This window comes from Petromyzon marinus, chromosome 1, assembly GCF_048934315.1.
Source record: "Petromyzon marinus isolate PM22_M1 ecotype Great Lakes invasive population chromosome 1, UKy_Petmar_22M1.pri1.0, whole genome shotgun sequence".
NCBI classification, from domain to species: domain Eukaryota; kingdom Metazoa; phylum Chordata; class Hyperoartia; order Petromyzontiformes; family Petromyzontidae; genus Petromyzon; species Petromyzon marinus.
In genome coordinates, this window is record NC_133667.1 from 3,054,776 (window position 1) to 3,077,889 (window position 23,114).

The 23,114-nt window shown below is 42.1% G+C and overlaps 1 protein-coding gene across 7 annotated transcripts in view; it reads right to left on the minus strand.

Moving 5' to 3' along the window:
• The window catches only part of LOC116957007 (protein unc-13 homolog B-like), a 262,505-nt gene extending 239,658 nt beyond the window's left edge, over nucleotides 1–22,847 (minus strand). For 6 of the 7 annotated variants that reach the window (XM_076052001.1, XM_076052076.1, XM_076052130.1 and 3 more), the window contains exons 1-4: nucleotides 22,653–22,847; nucleotides 19,646–19,675; nucleotides 6,606–6,650; nucleotides 4,702–4,801 (exon numbers count right to left, since the gene is read on the minus strand). In XM_076052001.1, the coding sequence (XP_075908116.1) occupies nucleotides 4,702–4,801; nucleotides 6,606–6,650; nucleotides 19,646–19,675; nucleotides 22,653–22,674 (197 nt within the window). In that variant the 5' untranslated portion in view covers nucleotides 22,675–22,847. The remainder of the gene's footprint in view (nucleotides 1–4,701; nucleotides 4,802–6,605; nucleotides 6,651–19,645; nucleotides 19,676–22,652) is intronic. The other variant, XM_076052098.1, reaches the window with a different exon arrangement.
• Between the last annotated feature and the right edge of the window lie 267 nt (nucleotides 22,848–23,114).

Genomic DNA, 23,114 nt, shown 5'->3' on the forward strand with positions numbered 1-23,114 from the left:
AGCACCACGTATAGCGACTTCTCCAAGACAGAGGTTCTTTGCTAGCCATCTAGCTACCATGAGAGATTCGTTCATGAGGCTACCCACATATACAAACACAGAGACAATTTCAACCTAGAAGATAGATTCTGGCTTAGCAATCATTGGAAGGATTTGATGAACCATTTCGGGTCTTAATTGATTGTTCACGCTTACGGTGGCTTTCAGACAGCATACATTAATTTTTCGTCTCCCCCCTCCACTTTTCCGAACATAGATGGACTCGTCCATCTAAACAAACTGTCAAATCGCTATCCGTGGTGCTAACGTTAAAAATAAACAAATACAAACCGCCACTTCTTTCAAGTGTTCTTGCCGTTGGTTTTCACACCTGATGATTGCTGCTTGTGTTGCAGTCGAAACGTCGTGAGAATTGTATTGTTTTATATAGATTTTATTATTTTATTCTATAACATTCTAGAACTTTCCAGTAATATAAATAGTAGTATCAATACAGGGGCCTTAAGCTCACCAGTTCAGTTTAGTTTCAGCTGCCTAAGTGGATACATATCTGCATTTTTCTGATATGGCATCAAGAGGCTGCAAGCATCCGGCAAATGCATTTTGCTATGTCTGCGACCAATTTATCAAGACAAGAGCGAAAACGTACTCTGTGGAAGCATCTGCTAAGATGTGTGAGGCCTACAACAAGGCATATTTTGGCATGCCTGTCGGGGATCAAGACCAACCCTGGGCACCTCATTTCACCTGCGAGCAATGCAAAAAAACTCTGGAAGGTATGATGGACAATTGTTGCTCGGAATTTTAGGTCATAAAATTTGTATAAAACATTTATTGTAACAGTTTTACATTATAAAATGTTTTACAATTTTCAATGTTATTGAAAATTATATACATGAAAAATGTTGAGAGAATCTCTTACACATTAGTCATGGGTGAAATAAATGTATTTTTGTAGGATAGTACAAAGAGGAAAAGAGACCCATGAAGTTTGTTATCCCAAGAATTCGGCGGGAACCCATTGACCACTCAGGCAACTGCTACTTCTGCATGGTGGACCCTTCCAAACGTCGGACTGGCAAGAATGCACCTACTATCACGTATCCGGACCTTCCTTAATCCATTAGCCCAGTGCCACACTGCCATGAGCTCCCCGTACCGACTCCTCCGGAGAGAGAGCAACCGTCTTTAGAAGAGAGCAGCAAGTCAGAGAGCGATGAAGACGTTGGAGATCCAGGTGACAATTTCAGAGGTGGGGCTGAAGGGAGAGAAACCCATACTACCCCAACGACTTGATCAAAGATCTTGGTCTCACTAAGTCCAATGACCAGTCTGTTCGAGGCAATCGGAATCGCCTGTAACCATAATGAGCAACGCCTATTCATTGACAGCTCATCCAGGATCCTCAAAGCCGTGCTGCTCCATAATGGTAACAAGTACCCATCTCTTCCCCTGGTTCACTCGGTGCACCTCAGAGAATTACAACAGCATCAAGACCTTGCTGGATGCCTTGAAGTATGATGAGTACGGCTGGCAGGTCATCGAAGACTTCAAAATGGTGGCATTCCTGATGGGTCTCCAAGGCGGTTTTACCAAGTGTCCCTGCTATCTTTGCCTTTGGGACAGCAGGGAAACCAATGCGCACTACCATAGGCGAGACTGGCCACAGCAGACCGAGTTCTCTGTGGGGAGGAACAACGTCAAGTGGGAGCCACTGGTGGACCCCCGGAAGGTGCTGATGCCACCACTGCACATCAAATTGGGCCTTATGAAACAATTTGTCAGAGCTGTAGATAAGGAGTCAGCAGCCTTCAAGTACCTTCAAGACTTCTTCCCTAAGCTGTCTGACACAAAGGTCAAAGCTGGTGTCTTCGTCGGACCACAGATAAAGAAGATCCTGGAGTGCAATGAATTTCCCAAAAAGCTCACTAGTAAGGAGAAAGTGGCTTGGGACAGCTTTGTCGCAGTGGTTTGTGGCTTCCCAGGCATCACAAGGTCGAAAACTATGTGGAGCTGGTTGAGACTCTGGTGAAGAACTACGGCACAATGGGCTGCAGGATGTCCCTCAAAGTCCATATCCTTGATGCTCATCTTCATAAATTTAAGTAGAACATGGGAGCGTACTGGGAGGAGCAGGACGAGCGCTGCCACCAGGATATAGTGGAATTGAACGCCGCTACCAAGGACAGTATAACGAGAACATGATGGGAGACTACATTTGGGGGCTGATTCGTGAAAGTGATTTACAAAAAAATACTCACTTCTAAATATTTTGTAGTAATTTTTGTATTACTTTAGTATAAATACATGTTAATTTAGATTAATATGTTGTTTTATTCTGACTTTATGTGAACGAAAAGACACAAATTCGCCCGTTTTCTCTTTGAAAATAGGTACATTTCACAAAAGCAAAGTTTGTATACTTTTTAGGCATAAACAATTATAAAATAACACTTACTTCCTAGGAACAAAAATTGTGTTACATAGTGTAATTAGTCCTATCCTGTATAATTTCCTCTGATTTCCTCCCGATGCTCCTTCATCTTGACCTGATCTGCGTTATTTTCCTCACCACGCAATTTCTTCACTTCCCTAGCCCTATCTATGGCGTCATTAATTTGAACACTTATCTTTCTTCCTTACATTTTAGACATAGGGCTTCTGCTGCAGCTCTGTAATGCCTTTCCAGAGTGCCTCTGCTCTGGGCTCTGATTCCCCTCCTCCTATCAAGTTCGCAAGAACTACAACCCTGCCTTTAATGCATGCCCAAAATTGTTTTTGCACCTCGATTATATTTAGTTTTGCTGTGTCAAAGCTTGCAATACTGTTCTTTGGCTCGCTTCTTCACTCTTCTGCAGCAACTAGTTTGTTGTCTTTCATATTTTCTGCAGTCCTGTGAGCTCTGATCTTGAGTCTTATGTCTTTCTGTGCTTATAATATTGCAGTCTTACCATCGGCCGAATTCCGTGTTAGCATGCATGACTTCTTCCATTCAAACTGTGTTACTAATAACTAATCTATAGCTCCTACAGAGCTCAAGTAACCTAGTTCAATCATCAATCTCCTGCCCTATTCCATACCACCTTAGTACATTTCCCCACTTGAAAACTCGGCTCCTACCTGGACAATAATGTTTCAGGAGTATCTGGAATTGGCAATTTGAAAAAATTATGAAAATTAAAGGTCACAAAAATTAATTAATGTCATTTTAGTTTGTATTATCAGAAGAATAACGATACACACAGTGCAGACTTTGAAATAAACATTTGCATTTTTTTAATATATATACTTTTCATCTAAAAAACGTAGGTTTGGGCTCTAATACAAAAACTAATTATGCACTGTGTGGATGATTATGGTCAAATCATAAATTAGATAAATAACACTTCAGCCTTTCTTTCTATGGATGTCGTGAAACAAACTTTTTTTCACCTGGGGTTTGTTGTTCACTTAATGGACCCGAAGGTGTTGTTCTGTGGCTCTTGCCTATAATATCTGGAAAACCTAGCAGCATTTGTAACAGGCCTGACTGTTCATGATATTTTGAAAGTGGTTCAATATTTGCATGCTTAATAAATACTGTTGAAAAATATTGATCGGGAAGGCCAATCAGGATGATGGACTAAAATGTTACAGTATTTTATTTCACATGGAGAGACAGACGTATTCTATAGGGTAATGTGTCATCATGATGGGCTGAAAATTCCTTATTCACTTACCTCCATAGTAGAACGTCGAGCAACTATAAAAATGCACCATATGTTGTGAAGTAGCTGGAGTCATAGGCACGCTTAATTAGTGAAATAGGGTAAAAGGACTTAATCAGGAAACCTATTTGCGCAGTTGTGTAAAGCATCAGTAGTGCGTAAATGAGTAGAGGGGATCAGTGTCTGCGTGGTAACTACGTGGCCCCTCTCCCAAGTAAGCCTCTGCTAGTAACGATATAGCACTGACCTAACGCATACAAGGCAGTCATTTAACCATTAACATCACATTTAAATCTTGATTGAAAACTCATTTATTTCAAACTGCTTATTTTGTTTAGTTTGTTGTCCTTCCGCCACACCTCTGATTATCATGGTTGGCTGCATGTGGTGCGAACGAGGTTCAACATACATACATATTCCTCATATTCATATATTTACAATAGAAAAACATTTGTTTCATAAAGCAGCTGGTACACCGCCTACATACTTATCCATGAAATAGCAACCATACATTGTTGGGATGTAATCATCCTTTAAATAACTACAGAAGTCTGGAAAAAAATCTGTGCTCATGAGAGGGGAACACTCATGTTCCAGAATAAGCCACTGTGGTAAAATCCAATAACGCCATAACACAAAGACACACACAAGTACAAGAGAAAACCACATTTATGACCAAACCCATACTAATTATGAGAGCTCTCAAACTATAAAACCCATACATGTGGGTGGCAATCTCAGTATGGAGTAAGATATTTTCAAAGAGGATGAATCAATTATACCTTACAGAGAAAGGCAAGCAGCATGCTACAAAAAATAAGTTCATTCTCACTGGAAGAAAAGACAGTAAAAAGTGAATGCCACTAAAACTCTCCCAAAATATTGTTTCTAACATATAAACAGTAACAAATGATCTTTCAATATTTAAAATACATGTTTACAAGTTGGGGTAATGATCTAATTGTGCAACTGTGTGCCCTGAGAAAAGACTTACAACATGAAGTCTTGCTCCCAGCATGGTTCGCTTCCTCGCACCGTCACTGTGGTGCTCTTCAGATTCTGTACCTTCAGTGTTACGTAAGTGTTGAACTTGTCTGCATACACATCACATCACAAAGCAAAAACACAACTTGAGTGAATGTGACTGAAAAGCAGTTAATAATAGCTTTTAATAAGTACATTTACAAGGCTTGTGCACATCACAAATTGACACATTGTACTTTTACAGGCAAACCAAATACCACATTTTCATCATTACATAACTTGCACAAAACGCTACATCTGCTGATCACATATTGTCCTGCAGAGACGGTTGCCGAATTCAATCATTTTAATCTAGATATGTTTGCCAAAGGTCCGACAGAAAGAATACCCTGTCATCCATGAAATACTGTATTCATGGCTATCAAAGCATCTACAATTGTTTTTAAGGGCATTGTATCCCCAGGAATAGTACAGCTTTCTCTATGATGATGGACAGGGAATAACTCTAATCATGTCTGTTTTTGCAGGCACAATTGCAGCTGACTTACTGGTGGTGCTCCTCACAACACAATCTATTTTGCTTTTCATGCCAAAGTACTATGCCTAGTTTTATTATAAATGTCCCAAGGGCAGTGTGCATTCTTTAATGTGTCCATTATGGAACAACACAAATCAAACACTTTACCATGGACCATTAAGCGTTCATGTTAACAAAGCTTGTAACAGTTCATAAATATTTTTTTTACTTATACCCGTGATACATGCATCAAATCGTATACGTGTATTTGAGAATATATTTGAAAATGTGAAAATGTAACGCAAATATTACATTTAAGCCCATTGGGTATCCTTTAAGACAGACACTACAAACGAGATACTACAAACCAGCCACATAACATTTGGCTTGCATCAACTAATTCATTACATCATAGCAGGGGTAAATCCTTACATCTAATATTTACAATATCCACTGGGTTATATATCAGTGGCAGGTGGTCCTTTTGGGTGGTGCTCTCTTGAATATTACCTTAAACGTTTATTTATCTATTTCTAACAATACAATTTTTTTAAATGTACATTGTTATAGGTTACAAAAAAGCATAACACGAGTTTTTAAGACAGATGAAACTTTTTTTAAATTCCTAATTTAAAATTTTTTCTAAGCTTTTCATTTTGAAATAGAATCCGTTTGAATCAATTTTGTATGAATATAGGACACTCTCTTGTTGTGTCCTGGGTTAGATGGATACTCATTGGTCGATTAAATCCAATCCCCCCCATTCAGAATCTTGTCCAGCAGGGACTGCTGCTGAATCGCCCCATTGTCAATCATAAGACTCCTTTCCATAGAGACAGTCCTTGGTCAATGGCATATCCCTCTCTCCCACATAACTTCCTGGGACCAAGCTATGGTGATGCAGGTTTTTTTTTTAAATAAAGCGTGTATATAGTATACAGGATTATCGTATTTTGTAAAATATCGTAATTTTGTTGTTGGTTTTTTATATTTCGTTTCATGACAAAATATGTATAAAAGAAAAAAAGTTCAAAATAATAATAATTAAAGTTCTAAAATGGCTATTACCACTAAAATGAGTGCTTTGTATCAATGTTTTCACGTGTTATAGGTATTATAAATATTGTAATAGTCATAACCGCACGATGATTGATGACATGCTTATGCTGAGTCTGATATGACAGGAAAATGGGACAATGAAACCGATTTGTCATTTGAACCGAGTACTTCCTCACTTTGAGTAGCATGCCTCTTATCCGCATTGAGATTATGCACGACTATGGATATTCGCAGTCTGAATCGATCTGGAGAAACTTCAGGAGTCCATTTTTTCACCGACTCATGTTCATCCATCGGTAAGAAGAATTACCCAGAAATGGCCATAGAAGTTAACTTACCGATGACTAAATCACCCATAATGGTTTCTTGGAATTGCTGCACGCCTCCAATTTTCCGTGGGCATTACAAAACAGAAAATAGTGGAAAATTTCTCCTATCAGCCATGTTTATCTGTACACTATTACATCAGTATGAAATGGTCGACTCTGCAAATTTCATGAGGGTATGAGATTACAGTCCTTAAAATGTCACTTTTAAACAGCTTCAATTGGTAATTCCCAGTAGAAATTATGTGCAACTGTTTAAATTAAGTACAAAAAATTCGTTAAAAATAATGAAAATGCGATGTTTGTGGTGATAATCTTCATATTAAATTAGTGGGATCATGTGATAGATGTAGCTGTATAACACCAGAGTCACAAGACCCCGCCACCACGAGATGACTTCAAATAGACCTCAGGGCACCTGCGGAGCCAGTGGGGGGGGGGGGGGGGGGGGGGGGTAGGGTGGTACGTGCCCCCCCAATGATCCGATCGAAATCCCTAATTTCGATAAGATAATTCGGGTTTATTAGTAATAAATCGACATTTTGCGACCCCCACTGCCACTGTGTAGCATATTATTATTACGTGCAACGGACTCTATGAGATGATAGGACAATAGTCTGAGTCCATAATTGGCAATAAGTAACGGCAAAGCAGTTATAAGTGACTCACAGAATTGTGCGCACGACTTCCCTGAAGGCATTCACCTTCAGCGAGCGCGATGCCGATCACACAACGCGGTTCGAATTCGACCCTCGATTGATGGCTGCGCCATCGCCGCACATGCGTCGAATAAAAAGCAAGGGACAAGTCCTTACTGACAACTCCTCTATCATTTTTCATTGCTGGAGGGGTTTCCCCCCCCCCCCTACCTGCAAATCCTGGCTCTGCCATTGCCTCAGGGGAGTTGAGAATTCCTCTGCCAAGGGTTAAACTCAGGTTGAAGGTGGCACGCACTGATGTTGGACAGAAAACCTGGTGGTAGGACGAATGCCATAGATGCCAAAAATATGTCACTTCCATATGCACACACACACGCCTCACCACCACAAAAATGGTCCCGACCCCTACAACTGGCTTGGTCATTTATTTACCTCCCATAACAGAGTTGGCCTCAGAGATTCTCGCTCAGCTTATTTTGTAGTGTATCGTAATTGGATGCATGTAAAGCAAAATGCAGACGACAGCTGGAAATATATAAAAACAAAAGCCTGAGGTTGCTATAAGAGCCAATCCTAACGCTCGGGCTTACCCAGGTTACACAAGGAGGGGAGATAGATTGGGACCCCATACTGTCTGTCACTCTGCTCAAATTATAGAGATAACGTGGGCAGGCACGGGAGAAGGGCAACAAGCTGGCAGCAAGGGTAAACGGAAAGTGAATGCTTTAGTTTCCCAGAACTATGGCGAAGTACTTTTGTGATGGACTATACCACTTTAACAGCAACCCAGATGTTAAAATGTGATATTAACAATGGTGTTAATCGTAACTCTGGGGGTGAATAAACGGTAGAACTGGCAGAGTTTTGACAGTGATACCAACAAGGGTAATAAGGGTAGCATATTTCATAAATATAATATAGTTTAAGTGTATAAACAGCCCTGCATAGTGGGAGAATTCTGGTAAAACTCACGTTAATAACAGCAAAGTACATTATCAAAATTACCATTAAGCATTTAGTAACAGTAATACTATAATATAAGTAAACAAAAGCCCCAGTGATGACATTAAATAAAATGTTATAAAATAGCGGTGTTACTGTTATTAAATATAATGGTGAAAAACGTGAAAACATCGTGTAATGTACGGAAAAGAATGTGAATAAGGGCTGACATCACCACGAGGCATAGGCACTATGGGAGGGGGTCCTGGAAGGTGCGGGAGGTGTTCACAGGTTCTGTGGCCGCCTACCACAGATGTGGCTATCCCAGCAGCCACGCAGGCTCTTGCCTGTGCGCACTGACGACGGATGCCTTCACGTGGCAATTCCTGCTACGTGCAATTCAGCGTGGTATTAGCCAGTCTCAGTCAGCAGTTTCTCCCCGACCTTTACCTGTGGAGACTTGAACACTCAAGGGAGCGTTGGAAAGAGGTGTTTGCGTTACAATGATTTTGTGTTGTTAAAAGAAATAGAGATATTGTGAAAGATGCATCGGTTTTGCACGTCATTAGTGAGGTATTGTACTCACCACAAAGAATTAAGAGAGTGAGAGAGGGGTTGTGTGGGAATGTATGTATGTTGAACTTCTTTCGCACCGTACATAGCCAACGACACTAATCGAACGTACCAAATCTGGCCATAGTGCAGAGCCTTCGGTAACTGAATGCTCGTTGGTCGAATGCAGTCGGTGTGTGACTGGCTTTTCTGGTTATTTATGGTGGTTGTGGGTTTTTATGGGTTAGCAGCAGGTTTACAGCGTAGTGCAACATGAGTTAGGGTCGCATTCCATATCTGAATTTTATTGTGCCAGAGCATGATTATTCGGTCCATTTCAGACAAATTTGGCTGGATTTCATTGGGAAATAACAACAAGTAAACAACAAGTAAACGTGCTAAAACATGTCAAGCATCGTCTTTTATTTGTCTGGGGCTACTGACTGAATGGGAATCGTTATTTATCCTGAAAGAATCTGATGAGCTGTGAGGCTCTTTTTGACAGATGAGTGTACAGGCTGGGTGAGAATGTTTAAGGGATAGTAGTGTGCTTTGAGTTCGAGTGCTAAACCACTGATCATGTGGGGAAACCAACTGTAATTTCTCAGTACAATATGGCTACAATATTTTAGGAAAACAATCTATTGTCTTAGGTAAAGCACAGATTAAAGGAAACTTAAAATGGAAACAAGGACCCCTGCTTTATTAGTTTCATTGGTGGGAAGTGCAGAATTCAGTAGGTACGAGCAGGTAGCTTTTAAAACCCAGACTGATCGAGTGAGTATGCTGTGCCTGAAATTGTCTACTATAAGCAATTTTCGTGCTGCATCAGACATGTGCGACGAAATAAGGACTTTTGGGGAAGCACTTCTGACAAGATACGAAGACCCTATGTTGAATGCGTTGGTGTACAATACATCTCTTGTCAACCGCGGGGGATAGGTTTCCCCCCGTAGTTGGCTTATGGAAAATCGGGGGTTGGGTTCCTCGCCCGTGGTTAAAACTCTCATCGACGCCTCACTACGCATCATACACACTCAGTAAACTCGAGAAATATGTACAGTACTGTATTACAAAAATACCTTTAATTACCTTCAGCATCGACAGTGAAGTTCAGATAGCATTGAATGTGACGGTGACGATGGTGATGGTATGGTAGCGGAGGGACTCGCTCACAGCCATGTTGCTGTCCTACTGACCCCGCACTCTCTCCACGCGCTAGACGATCGAGCGTCTCAACTTGTTTCTCGATAGGGCAAAAACCTCTTTCCTTGCCCTCTTCACATTACGCTCACCGTGACCACGAGCTCGACGCTTAGGGGCCATGAGAAAGGGCACAATTAGGTGCTATTGTACTGCAAAGTACACTTTCACGAGGTACGAATTACAGCACTGTGCTTGTACGACTGCTGCACAACACAGGGCGGCGACGAGGACAAGTCGTGTGCGCAGGGCACGCGTGGGGGTACAACGCGCTTGATGCGACCGTGGTGGTGGGATGCTTGAACATGGCTGGAAATTTGAAATCACGGGTAGCGGAAAACCATACCGAGGTTACTGGAAAGTGTATAGAGGTGACCCCCAACTTACGACAAGCTCGACTTGCGATCCCTTGCTTTTATGACCTTTCTTATAATATTTGACCCCCTCTCAATCGGAAAGATTTCTGGCTCCCAGGTGTCTTTTATAAAGATAACGAGCTGAAGATTAGGAGCACACTCTTAAAGGGAGTGCTCCTAATCTCAGCTTGTTACCTGTATAAAAGACACCTGTCCACAGAATCAATCAATGAGATTCCAAACTCTTCACCATGGCCAAGACCAAAGAGCTCTCCAAGGATGTCAGGGACAAGAATGTAGACCTACACAAGGCTGGAATGGGCGACAAGACCATTGCGAAGCAGCTTGGTGAGAAGGTGACAACAGTTGGTGCGATTATTCGCAAATGGAAGAAACACAAAAGAACTGTCAATCTCCTTCGGCCTGGGGCTCCATGCAATATCTCACCTCGTGGAGTTGCAATGATCATGAGAACGGTGAGGAATCAGCCCAGAACTACACGGGAGGATCTTGTCAATGATCTCAAGGCAGTTGGGACCATAGTCACCAAGAAAACAATTGGTAACACACTACACTGTGCAGGACTGAAATCCTGCAGCGCCCGCAAGGTCCCCCTGCTCAAGAAAGCACATATACATGCCCGTCTGAAGTATGTCAATGAACATCTGAATGATTCAGAGGACAACTGGGTGAAAGTGTTGTGGTCAGATGAGACCAAAATGGAGCTCTTTGGCATCAACTCAATTCGCCGTGTTTGGAGGAGGAGGAATGCTGCCTCTGACCCCAAGACCACCATCCCCACCATCAAACATGGAGGTGAAAACATTATGCTTTGGGGGTGTTTTTCTGCTAAGGGGACAGGACAACTTCACCACATCAAAGGGACGATGGACGGGGCCATGTACCGTCAAATCTTGGGTGCGAACCTCCTTCCCTCAGCCAGGGCATTGAAAATGGGTCGTGGATGGGTATTCCAGCATGACAAGGACTCAAAACACACGGCCAAGGCAACAAAGGAGTGGCTCAAGAAGAAGCACATTAAGGTCCTGGAGTGGCCTAGCCAGTCTCCAGACCTTAATCCCATAGAAAATCTGTGGAGGGAGCTGAAGGTTCGAGTTGCCAAATGTCAGCCTCGAAACCTTAATGACTTGGAGAAGATCTGCAAAGAGGAGTGGGACAGAATCCCTCCTGAGATGTGTGCAAACATGGTGGCCAACTACAAGAAACGTCTGACCTCTGTGATTGCCAACAAGGGTTTTGCCAACAAGTACTAAGTCATGTTTTGCAGAGGGGTCAAATACTTATTTCCCTCATTCAAATGCAAATCAATTCATAACATTTTGATTAAAAGCTTTCGTGACTGCAGTGATTCATATTCTTGGTTCTTTCGGTAAAGTCACGTTGAAGGGAAACAATAAAATAATAAAATATATAAAAAATAAAATTCTCACGGCGTTTCGACTGCAACACAAGCAGTCATCATCAGGTGTGAAAACCAACGGCAAGAACATTTGAAAGAAGTGGCGGTTTGTATTTATTTATTTATTTATTTCTAAACGTTAGCACCACGGATAGCGATTTGACAGTTTGTTTAGATGGACGAGTCCATCTATGTTCGTAAAAGAGGAGGGGGGAGACGAAAAATTAATGTATGTTGTCTGAAAGCCACCATAAGCGTGAACAATCAATTAAGACCCGAAATGGTTTATCAAATCCTTCCAATGATTGCAAAGCCAGAATCCATCTTCTCGTTTGAAATTGTCTCTGTCTTTGTATATGTGGTTAGCCTCATGAACGAATCTCTCATGGTAGCTAGATGGCTTGCAAACAACGTCTGTCTTGGAGAAGTCACTGTCATGTGAGCCTACTGAATTATAACAGTGATCTGCCACGGCCGAGGTGTTGGTCCTACCGTGTTTTAGGTCTGCTTTGTGTTCACGAATGCGGTCCGAGACATGTCGTTTGGTTTCTCCAATGTAACTACTACCACAGAGGCAACTTAGTTTGTAGACACCAGGGTACTGTATGTCCGGAATCACATCTTTTACAGACGGAACCAGATCACAGATTTTATGTAATGTGTTGAAACCGACCTGGATCTTGTGTTATTCAAGATTTTGGAGATCTTTTTTGTGATCCCCGCTATGTAGGGTAAAGTGATAGTTTTGAAAGGCTCCTCAAGAGGGTCCTTCTTCATGGTTTGAGTGATAGCTTTGCGGATTGTATAGTCGGAGTAACCATTAGCCTTAAGAGCTTGGTGTACGTGCTTGAGTTCACTGCCTATGTGTTCCTGGTCGGATATGCATTGGGCTCTATGGTGCAGAGTCTTGATGAGAGAATTGTTCTGTGATGGATGGTGGTGGGAATCCGGTTTCAGATAAGAATCCGTATGGGTAGCTTTCCTGTAGACAGAGTGGCTCATTGAACCATCAGGTCTCTTTTTTATTAGGACATCCAACATTTCATTGGAGAAATTTGAGACTGACGCCATCCAGACTGCCACTCTGCGCCCAACCTTATGGAAGAGGTACGTGGATGACACTTTTGTCATCTGGCCACATGGCCGGTCTGCTCTAGACCAATTCTTCGACCACATCAATTCCATACACCCAGCCATCAGATTTACCATGGAAGTCGAAAAAGATGGCAAGCTACCTTTTTTGGATGTTCTAATAAAAAAGAGACCTGATGGTTCAATGAGCCACACTGCCGTTGGTTTTCACACCTGATGATGACTGCTTGTGTTGCAGTCGAAACGTCGTGAGAATTTTATTTTTTATATATTTTATTATTTTATTGTTTCCCTTCAACGTGACTTTACCGAAAGAACCAAGAATATAATTTATAACATTTTTCACATGCATTTTTCTGGATGTTTTTGTTGTTATTCTGTCTCTCACTGTTCAAATAAACCTACCATTAAAATTATAGACTGATCATTTTTTTGTCAGTGGGCAAACGTACAAAATCAGCAGGGGATCAAATACTTTTTTCCCTCACTGTACGACACCCTAACAACTGCAACCGACGCCGAGTCAATTCGCGACGAGCATGTCAAGCGCACAATCGTGCTGCTTTGCTCTTCCACCGTATGCGTGTGTAGAGTATAGCCCGACAGTCTGCAGCTGCGCCTAGAGCGTACGCATCGTCTCTTTCGCAACACTTTTGCTGATTTTCTTTTCTAATTTTGAAAGTTTTTCGTCTTTCGCTATGCCATGAGAAGAGGAAATGTGATGCACATTCAATAAAATTACTTTCAAATTTTCAAATATGCTTGTTTTTACTTAATAAACGTTTTTAAAAAGTTATGTCAAGCTACATTAAATGTTTGTTACGGTTGTTTTCATTTATTTTTATGGTAAATTTTGGTATTTTAATGGCATGTAATGGGTTTCCAGGAACGGAACCCCGATGTATAACATGGCTCCTATGGGAAACAAGGCTTCGACTTACGACCGTCGTCCAGGAACCAATTAGATCGTAGGTGCGGGGGTCGCCTGTACCGTGGTTGGCACAATGGTACACGTAACATTATGCATGGATAGTCGAAAACTGTGCATGGCAAAACCGTGGTAAGCGAGGGATCGCTTTATTCGTTTTTGTACTCTGAACAACGGAAGTGTACCTGCACACATATGAACCAGTGCTCACGTTTCTAAAACATGCATACCAGGTTCTAGATTGTAAGTACATTGCTCTTTGATCTGATCCAACAGTCTCTTGTTAAACCTGCTCTGATCTGTGAGGGTGGAGTGGTGGATTGCAGAGACTTTGTCTTCTCCGGTTAGCCCCTAGAGCTCAAGGCGGAGTTGATTGTAGCCCCTTCTAATTGGTTGTTATGCCCTCATCTGGTTTTCTTTGATGTCTTATGAGTTCCATGAGGCTCCTCGTGGTTTACTTCAGTGGCTTAAATCTTGAGGCAGCTACTCGTGAACGTTATTCCATCCTCGTACTACTGTATTTGATTTTGTTTTTCTTTGTTTTTTTTGTGTATGTCGTAATTCATTCCATTTTCTTTTATGTATTTATTTAACTTGAGCAAAGCTGCTTGCAGATACAAATTGAATGTGCTTTATTAGATTTAGTTTAACTTAATTTGATTTCACTTAGATTTCAATTTGTTTCAGTCATATTCTAGGCACTTGTCAACCTCAGGAGTTTGAGATTCCGTTTCTAGCCATTAAAATGTTTTTTTAATTCTTCGGCCGTGGCTGATCATTGTTTCAACACAACGGGTTCTCATGACATTGTGTTCTCTGATACCAAAGTTCTCTGCAAACCTCCCGGTTATCACCAAAGATTTGTCCATGAGGCCATCCAAATATACAAACATAGACACAACTTCAACCGAGAGGATGGTTTCAAATTGCACAACCACTGGAAAGATGTTATAAATCAAGTCAAACGTTAGCTGCCTTTTAATTGTACAGCCATTTCCACTTCTCAGTGGTTGTATGTCAAACTTTAGCTACCTTATAATTTTACAGCCATTTTCTTAGTTTCCATTTTAGGTTTCAAAAAATTGGTCTGTACTTGATGTCTTGCATCGCCTCCCCCCCGGAAAAACCCCGCCACCAGAAAACCAAAAGGGTTGTTTACCCACTTTTGTGCAGTTTAACAAAAGGCGGCTTAACTCAGCCCTCCCACCCACCCACGTCCCTTTCGGGCTCCTCACCCCCCCACCCCTGACCTATATATAATCCAAGTCGTCTCGGAACTGTGCACTTGACACAGATATTCTGCTGTGACTGTTCCACCTGAAGACGGAAGCTTGTGTTGCCTCCGAAACGTCGTGATTTTTATTTTTATTTTATTTTACCTACGTGACTTTACCGAAAAAAACAAAAAGTATGAATCCTTGCAGTCACAAAAGCTTCAAATCTAGAAAAAAACGTGAAATGTGGTCATTACGGACAAGATTTAGGCTCCTATTAGGGCTGAATCAAATCTTCGGGACCTTCAATGGACTTCTTCAAATTATATATCCTCCAGAGAAGAGTACGGTTTTAATATCGATATTCATCTCATCTGTGGGACACATCATATGAGATCAGAGTTGCAATTCTATCTCACCCTTGCTAATTTTTTGTTCTTGGACCCATCTTCTTATCTACAAAAAAGCCAGAAAATAGGAAGAGCCAATCCTAAGATAATAGAAAGAGTCATGAATATGAAGTCTGTGGTTAGGAGGCCTTCCACTAGATATTATAAATACAAAAATACATACATCATACACACAAATACACACAAATACACAAAACGAAATAATACACATCTTCTACACAACACGCAACATTTGCATATTATTCTCTGAGATGGACACTGAGTGCCCATTTCACAAGCCTTCTCTGCACAGAGTAACCATGTCCTGCAGGGAATTGGTAATTTAAAGAATAAGAAAAGTTCTGCAAGCACTGATAATCCCCCCGCCCCCTAATATCCATACTATCCTTCTGCTGCTGATTGATGATGATAATGATACCACTGATGTGTGTAATTGCTGGACTGTGTCCTGTTGAGCTTGGGCACGATCTCCCATGAGCCGCAGGCTCACTCTCCTGGTGTGCAATTGCATAGCATTTTCACGGCGTGGAGTGAGGACAATCACTATAAATATGCCACGAGATCAGTTCATGTACTAGAGTAAAGTGGATTGTAGTATTGTAGGACCATGGCAAATGGTGTCGATATGAGGATACCTTAATGCAGTAGTACATAGGCAATATCTGCTGCTGCTTATGATACAGATATTGATAATGATTGGAATGGTGGTAATGATGGTGGTGATAATGCTGATAACAGCAGAGGTCTCACTCCGAATCAGTCGAGCGGCAATATCTTTTCATCGGTTGCGTAACGCTGTGTGGAAGCTACCTGGTCTGTCGCTCCGCACTAAGCTTCAGGTCTTCTCGGCCACGGTCATTCCCTCCCTTCTCTACGCTTGCGAAACGTGGACCCCCCTAATGGAACATCTTCGCCGGTTGGAAACATTTAGGCTGGCCTGCCTACGATCCATCCTGGGTTTAACCAGACTGGATTGTGTGAGGAGCTCACAAATCCTTGAAAGATCTGGGCAGGGTCCCATCGGTGAGCTCCTCCGGCAGGCAAGGCTGCGATGGCTGGGTCATGTAGCCCGCATGCCCAGCCACCGCATGCCGAAACAGCTTTTGTTTGGCCGGATTGAGGGGGCTAAGCGGGCGCGGCACGGGCTAGAGAAGAGATGGAGTGATGTGGTACAGGAGGACGTGGAGCTGAGTGGACTTGCCGATGACTGGTACCAGCGGTGTCAAGATCGGCCTCTGTGGAGGAGGCTCGTGAAGGATGCTACTGGGCAGTTGGAGGCAGTCGCCCTCCAACAACAACGGAGGGCGGAGGAGCGACGCTCACAACAGCGAGCGGAGCGCCGGGTGGCTAAAGCACAGCAGGTTGGCACAGTAGGGGGCACAGGTGGTGCATCAGCCAGTCATCTCAGTCAGTCGACCCGTGGCACCTGGGTCTGCCCCGTGACCTCCTGCCAGCGGGCGTTCGACACTTCACGTGGCCTCAGGGTGCACATAGCCTGGCACAAGCGTCGTGGTGACGTCACCGCCACTTAGTGGCGAATGGCGGTTGTTGTTGTTGTTGATAATGCTGATAGTGATGATCATCTCTGACCTGCACGTCCTCGGTCTCCAGCTGTGCATGAGTGCAGATGTTGGATTGAACAGTGGGATAAAGAAAATGTGCCGAAGATGACCATTATAGAGTTGGAGCGATGAGATCATGAAAAATAAGAATAGGTTTACATTATCAGAGCATGTTTGTTGGCATGTTTTTCCACAAGTATGTGTGGTTTAATGCAGACGTGATGGCGTGCAAAAGGCATCTATATGGTGTTTGAACATCTTAACAACTGTTTTATGGCCAGAAAGGGTAAAACCTATTCTTATTTTTCATATTTTATTTATATTGGCAAATAGGTCCCAACGAATATAGCTGCTCGACCCGAGCTACAAAAGCTCTGATAGTTGCATTTTCTTGGCACTGTTTGCCTTTTGGCGTTATCTGGCCTAACACTAGTTAGACAAGGCCATGAAGATAGCTGTCTCTGGTGTAGGCCAATCAGTTTCAAATGCAATGCATATAGCGTCAGAGCATGTTTCTTTGCATGTTTTACCATAAATATGTTTGGTGTGTGAGTAATTAACCAAATCAACGGAACCGGAACTTGGAAATTGTTCACAAAGAACAAGCGGGGAAGGCCGAGTCATATTGTTAGTGCGAATAGAGGAGCTGTCGTGTAAGGAGGTGCATTTTAAAAAGGGACTGTGTGGCTCCGAGCAATCTCAAAGAGCATATTTTAAGGTGAGCCACCGGAATGTTCAGCCTAAGAAGTCCCGTACAATCGCAAAAAGTTCGGTTTTACCCACTGAAATTGACACGGTGAAAATAACGTCTAGAGAAGTGGAAACTTATCAATTTAAAATGTATCACACCGTCAAACAACACTGTAAAATCAATAATAAGGTTATAGCATGTGATCAGGAACAAACATTAGTTCAACACCTTGAAAAGCACCACTGCTTATGCTCTTCAAATTAACATCAGTACCGAGGGCTGTGCTGCACACACATTGGCTTTTGTGTGTTACATTTGGGAGGATGCTGTGCTTAAGGACATTCTGTTTCATCTAACTCTTCTACCAACACGAAACCGCTCGAGGAATCTTCAGTGTGGTGTGTGACTACATCGAAGGCAAAACGATTCCTTGGATTGTCACGATTGGCTAATGTCAGATGGTGCTGCATTTATGGCAGGGCACAAAGAAGAATTGTGCACCAACTGGCGGCTAAATAACTCAGTGCAGAACGAGGTGATTGTGAACTACTTTAAACCCTATCCACTACGTGCACATCTGTTTGAAAAACTATGTAAAGACATGGGGTATGATCATGGTATGTTGTTGTTGTTTCACACCGAGGCTCGCTGGTGGTGTTGTGTTAAAATTAGGTCAATTGGAAAATAGTTTAGGAAGAGCTGTTACTCTTTTATACATACAAGCTGATGCTGTTAAGACAATGCATTTAATTTAATTGACTAAATTTACAATTCCGAATATCCACACAATCCCCTATATTTTGCAAAGATAAAGGACATATATAAACTACGTGAAAAAACCTCAATGCATTTGTGAATAACAACAGTTTATATGTAGGAAAGTTACATGATTACAGATCCATGCACGAGTAACACTGCTGAGTACAAAGTGTAATAATGAATGCAATTTATTAGGTGTATGTTACTGGCATGTTACACATTTGTAACTCATACCCCAGAAAAAAACCTATTAAAAAACGTTTTAACATGTAGGCTTTCGCGACCAATATAATCCATAATAGAGGGGGTTTTTGGGGGTTAGAGTGCGTAAATATATAAATGTGTCGTTAAACCCACCACCACCTGACACAACCAACTTGTAAGGGTTGTCACATAAACAGAACGTGCCAATTGGTCACTAGTGTAGTGACATAAATGGAGTCACTACAGCGTTAGCGCCAGCTACCGTCACAAGAGTGGAACTGTGCGTCTTGGGCCTCCCTCTGGCACCAGAGGAGAGGTATGGCATGGAAGCGGGCCCGAGAGGGCATGATTCTGGTGACGGTCAGAGAGAGGGCAAGTAAGGACGTGACAGTCTGGGTGAACCCGAGAGGGCACGTGACCGGGACAGGGTAGCGAGGGGGCCCAAAGGGTGGCTTGAGGGACACGTGATGCTCGGTCGAGAACCTTCTGGTGAGATCCAGAAGGGGGCGTGGCCGAAGGCGGGGCAAGGCCACGCTCGGGAGCATAAAAACGAAGTCCCGAGAGAAATCGCGGCTGTCTGCTGGAATGGAACCTGTCGGTGCTACGTCTCTTCGATCCTCGGTCTTCGGTCATCACGTTCGGCATCGTGGGTCAGGCAGTGTGTTGGTTTACTGACCCAGTTCTGTAGTTACCCCGTCGTGGTATAGTAAACTGTTGTTACGTTATATCGTTACCCTGTTGGGGTTATTTAATAAAAGTGTTGCCTCCAAGTTCAAGTGTGTGCCTCCGGAGAACCCACTTCACTCGTACAGCACACCGGTGTGTTGGAGAGCCAAGCCATAACATTTACAATCTGAGTACAAATACAACATGACTCAAGAGTTATTGAGCTTGTTCCCCGACAGACAACTTCCCTTGTCTTAATTATGTTATCCGTAACAATTGCTGCCACCCCACCTCCACCCCACATAGTTGGAGATAGTGGAAGTGCATGCCAAAGCACAAATAGCAATATTGTTGTGACTATCTTGACATTTTATTCAAGGGTTGACTCACTGACCTGCTGGTCCTTGTAGTTTTGCTTTCTTAACTGCAAGAGAAACAAACAAGAGAGAATTTACGTAAATATTTGAAACACATATTCCGAAGATATCACGACAAACAGAATTTATAAACGCACGTATATGTTACAAGAAATTAGTTTATCTATGCTTTATGAAAATAAACTTCAGAAATGTGAACAATATTCCTTGAAGGACTGTGTTATTGACGTAATTAGTGTTCAAAGGGATGGACTTGAAGTGGATTTGGCAAATATCCATCCAAGCTCCCTTAAATACATTTAACGTAACATGGTCATTGTGAACATACACCGCTCGCAAATTATGTATTTAATATATATACATCTATGTCTCTAATTACATGAGTGGCTGGCACAAATGGAATGGCAGTGCTGACAGGATTCATTTAAATAGGTACTTTTAAACATTTAAAATAACATTGTAATTTTATGTACACTGCACAATAATGCAATGTTCAGCTATATGACAAGTGAATTAGCACAAATCATTATGATAACGCATGCATATGCACATCAGTTCTTAGATAACACATATATCCAATACAGGATTATGTATGGATAAACCATTTAATGTAATATGTGTTTATCATTTTTTTATGTTCACACTGCGGAAGCATGTGAAATTTACACTGAAAGATTAGGTGGTTTATGAAATATTTTTTTTCAAATATCTTTCTACAATCGTAACGTTGACTAACAACAACGTAACGTAAAACACTGCGATGTTATTTATTCTCTTGTTCTTGACAATGTAATTGCCAAATATACATTGTAGGTGACTTTTCATAAGTCTCCTTTAGAAAAAAACAACATACTACAATATGGCCAACCTGATAGTTATATGAATATTGAGACGTGCAAAGCAACGTTTGCTCAGAAATTAATTTCAACCGCTTGACAGTTTGTCTGCATTTAAATACTTGCGGACTACTGTAGAACATTCTTTCTAATCAAAGTCATCATTATAATATAAAATATTATGTTGAAACGTGTATTCAATTGATACACGTTGTCAACAATCTTCCTTAAATGTACAAAATCAGTAGCACTATACTCGTTGGTGGCTATTAATATTCTGAAAATGTGTACGTTTATTTACTTTTATTGACATATTTCTGACAATTCATTAGGTACAAATTCTTAGGTAAGTGTTGTAAAAAATACCATCACCTATATTCAACACGGCTTCTGAAACAATTTTCCATGCAATCTTCCACGTCTCATTTACAGGATCCAGTAAGTTTACTCATGTAAGTAATGCTCGAAAATATCAGTTATTTAATGAGTGAATCCCACCCTAATAAAGAGTGTTCTTGTAGAAACTCCCCCCTCATGGCGACTTGGTGGAAAGTGGTAAGACCACAGTACCACAGACCTATCCATTAAAATTCCAAGCATTTTTTACATGCATCTATATGTAATACTACATTTTTTTAACAATGTTCGCTTGAAATTGGCTTTCGTACAACATTGTGATATAGTCCAATTTAAGTTAGGCCTAGTAGCATAATTTGAGACTTGATATCATTGTTTCCAGATGTGGGGGTTTTATGAGCCTTAAGTTGCTGTCGTTCATGCAGGAGTAAATGGAGGCATGCTCTGTGCGTGGTCATGGCATTAGAAGCAATGGCTGATTACATGAATCAGAAGCATACCATGCTCGAGGGTATGCAGGCAAAGAATATATTTTCATTTGAAATATTAGTGTTGAAAGTGTTCACTCCATTTGGAATGGGTCACTATCGTACACAAGAGCCTTGTAGATGCGTACTATAATTTATGATAACTATTTAGCAGAAACGCGGATTTGCGTGCACACAGACGCTCTAGAAAAAATAACATTCTAAAAGTGATGCATTCCTTTGCGGATTTTTATTCAATATAACTAGGATGACTGAAATGTACACATTTGGGTGTTGTCAGTTGTAGTTTTTATGATTTAGCTTATGGGATGTATTGCAGAGCACGTGACAGTGTCAATACACAAAAGGAAGTCATGCGTTAACTCTTAGTCTTTATTTTTCATCAAGCTCCCTTTATGGTTCTTGTGATTACATTAGTACATTTTATTGTCTCACAAATTTAAAAATTGTTTCTCATAAGCAGATCAGTACCCCTGCGTCTGTTTGATTTTCTATTAACAAAAGCAATAAGCGCATATCGCTAAACACAGTTGGCAGCATCCAGCACGGGTCTGGCGAGACCAATACTGGGTTCAGCTATACCTCAGAACTTTAAGTTATGATTACGACTTTAATTTAAATTACATTATATTTCATATTCCATTTGATAAATGGCATACACTCCAGCACACGCGAACAAAAATGTCCAAAAATACACATTTTACACGCACACGAATGATAAGACAGTCTAAATATAAAACATGCGAAGTAAAATTTTCACAAAGCAGTCTCACATCAAACAGCACAGTCATGCGGAACACCGGGCGTGAACGCGGCTATTAATATCCAACTACAACAACCATTAAGGACCCCGTGCACTGGTTTCAACATGAAAACAAGAGATCAGGTCATCGTGGAGTCTTCTTACGTCGGCACGAAGATGTACTTCGTTGCAATTCACTCTATGTAAAACGCACTGACAAGCACGTTACCGAGCCTAGAAAAAAGTCATTTGCAAATGCCTTGTGATACACGGAACGCTTGGCATATACACAGGCCACATCAGTGAATACAAATACAGTAGTGTTCTAGCGAAACGGCTCGCACGCCACCAGCCGTGCCCATGCCACGATAAGTCAACAGTAGGCATCACAGTGGCTCTAGGAGGCGGGTAAACAGCAGCAGCCAGGAGCTGTTAGTGAACGGAAAAAAAGCATCATTGTAATCTTCTTCATTGTGTCGACGTGCGTCCTTTAAGCACGAGAGTGAGGCTTGCCGCTGGGCGCACCACGGCGCTGTCCAAGGTGCTGAAATCGCCGCAGCCGGATCGCTAAGAAGCCGCTCGGCCGTCCGCGTTGGCTCACCTTTCACGCAGAGCAGAGACATTGTCTCCGGGCGCGGCGCTCACGGGTCGCTGCGATGCCCTCCGCCGCCGCCGCCGCCGCCGCTCTCACTGCTTGCTCCCAGCCCAGCAGCAACGCGGAGAATCATAGCTCCGCGACAACTTCGCAATGAACTCGAGCCGAAGGAAACGCCATTTTGCTGGCAGTGTGAACGGGGGGGTGGGCGGTCGAGGAAAAAAAAAATCTCTGTATGGTATTGACGTCATACAGCGTGCAGCAGGGGTGGAACCCTGAGAGGTTGCCATAGTTTCCAGCAGCCCTCCCACCGCCACCCAGCCCCCACCACCGCCGCTGCACGACCTCATTGGCGGCGACGGCTGGTGGGCGGGTGTGAAAGCTTGCGGCGTAATGTGGGCGAACGAGAGTGGGCAGGTGAGACATTTGAGTAAAAATAAATATCTCCTTCGTAAAACTCTCGAAGGT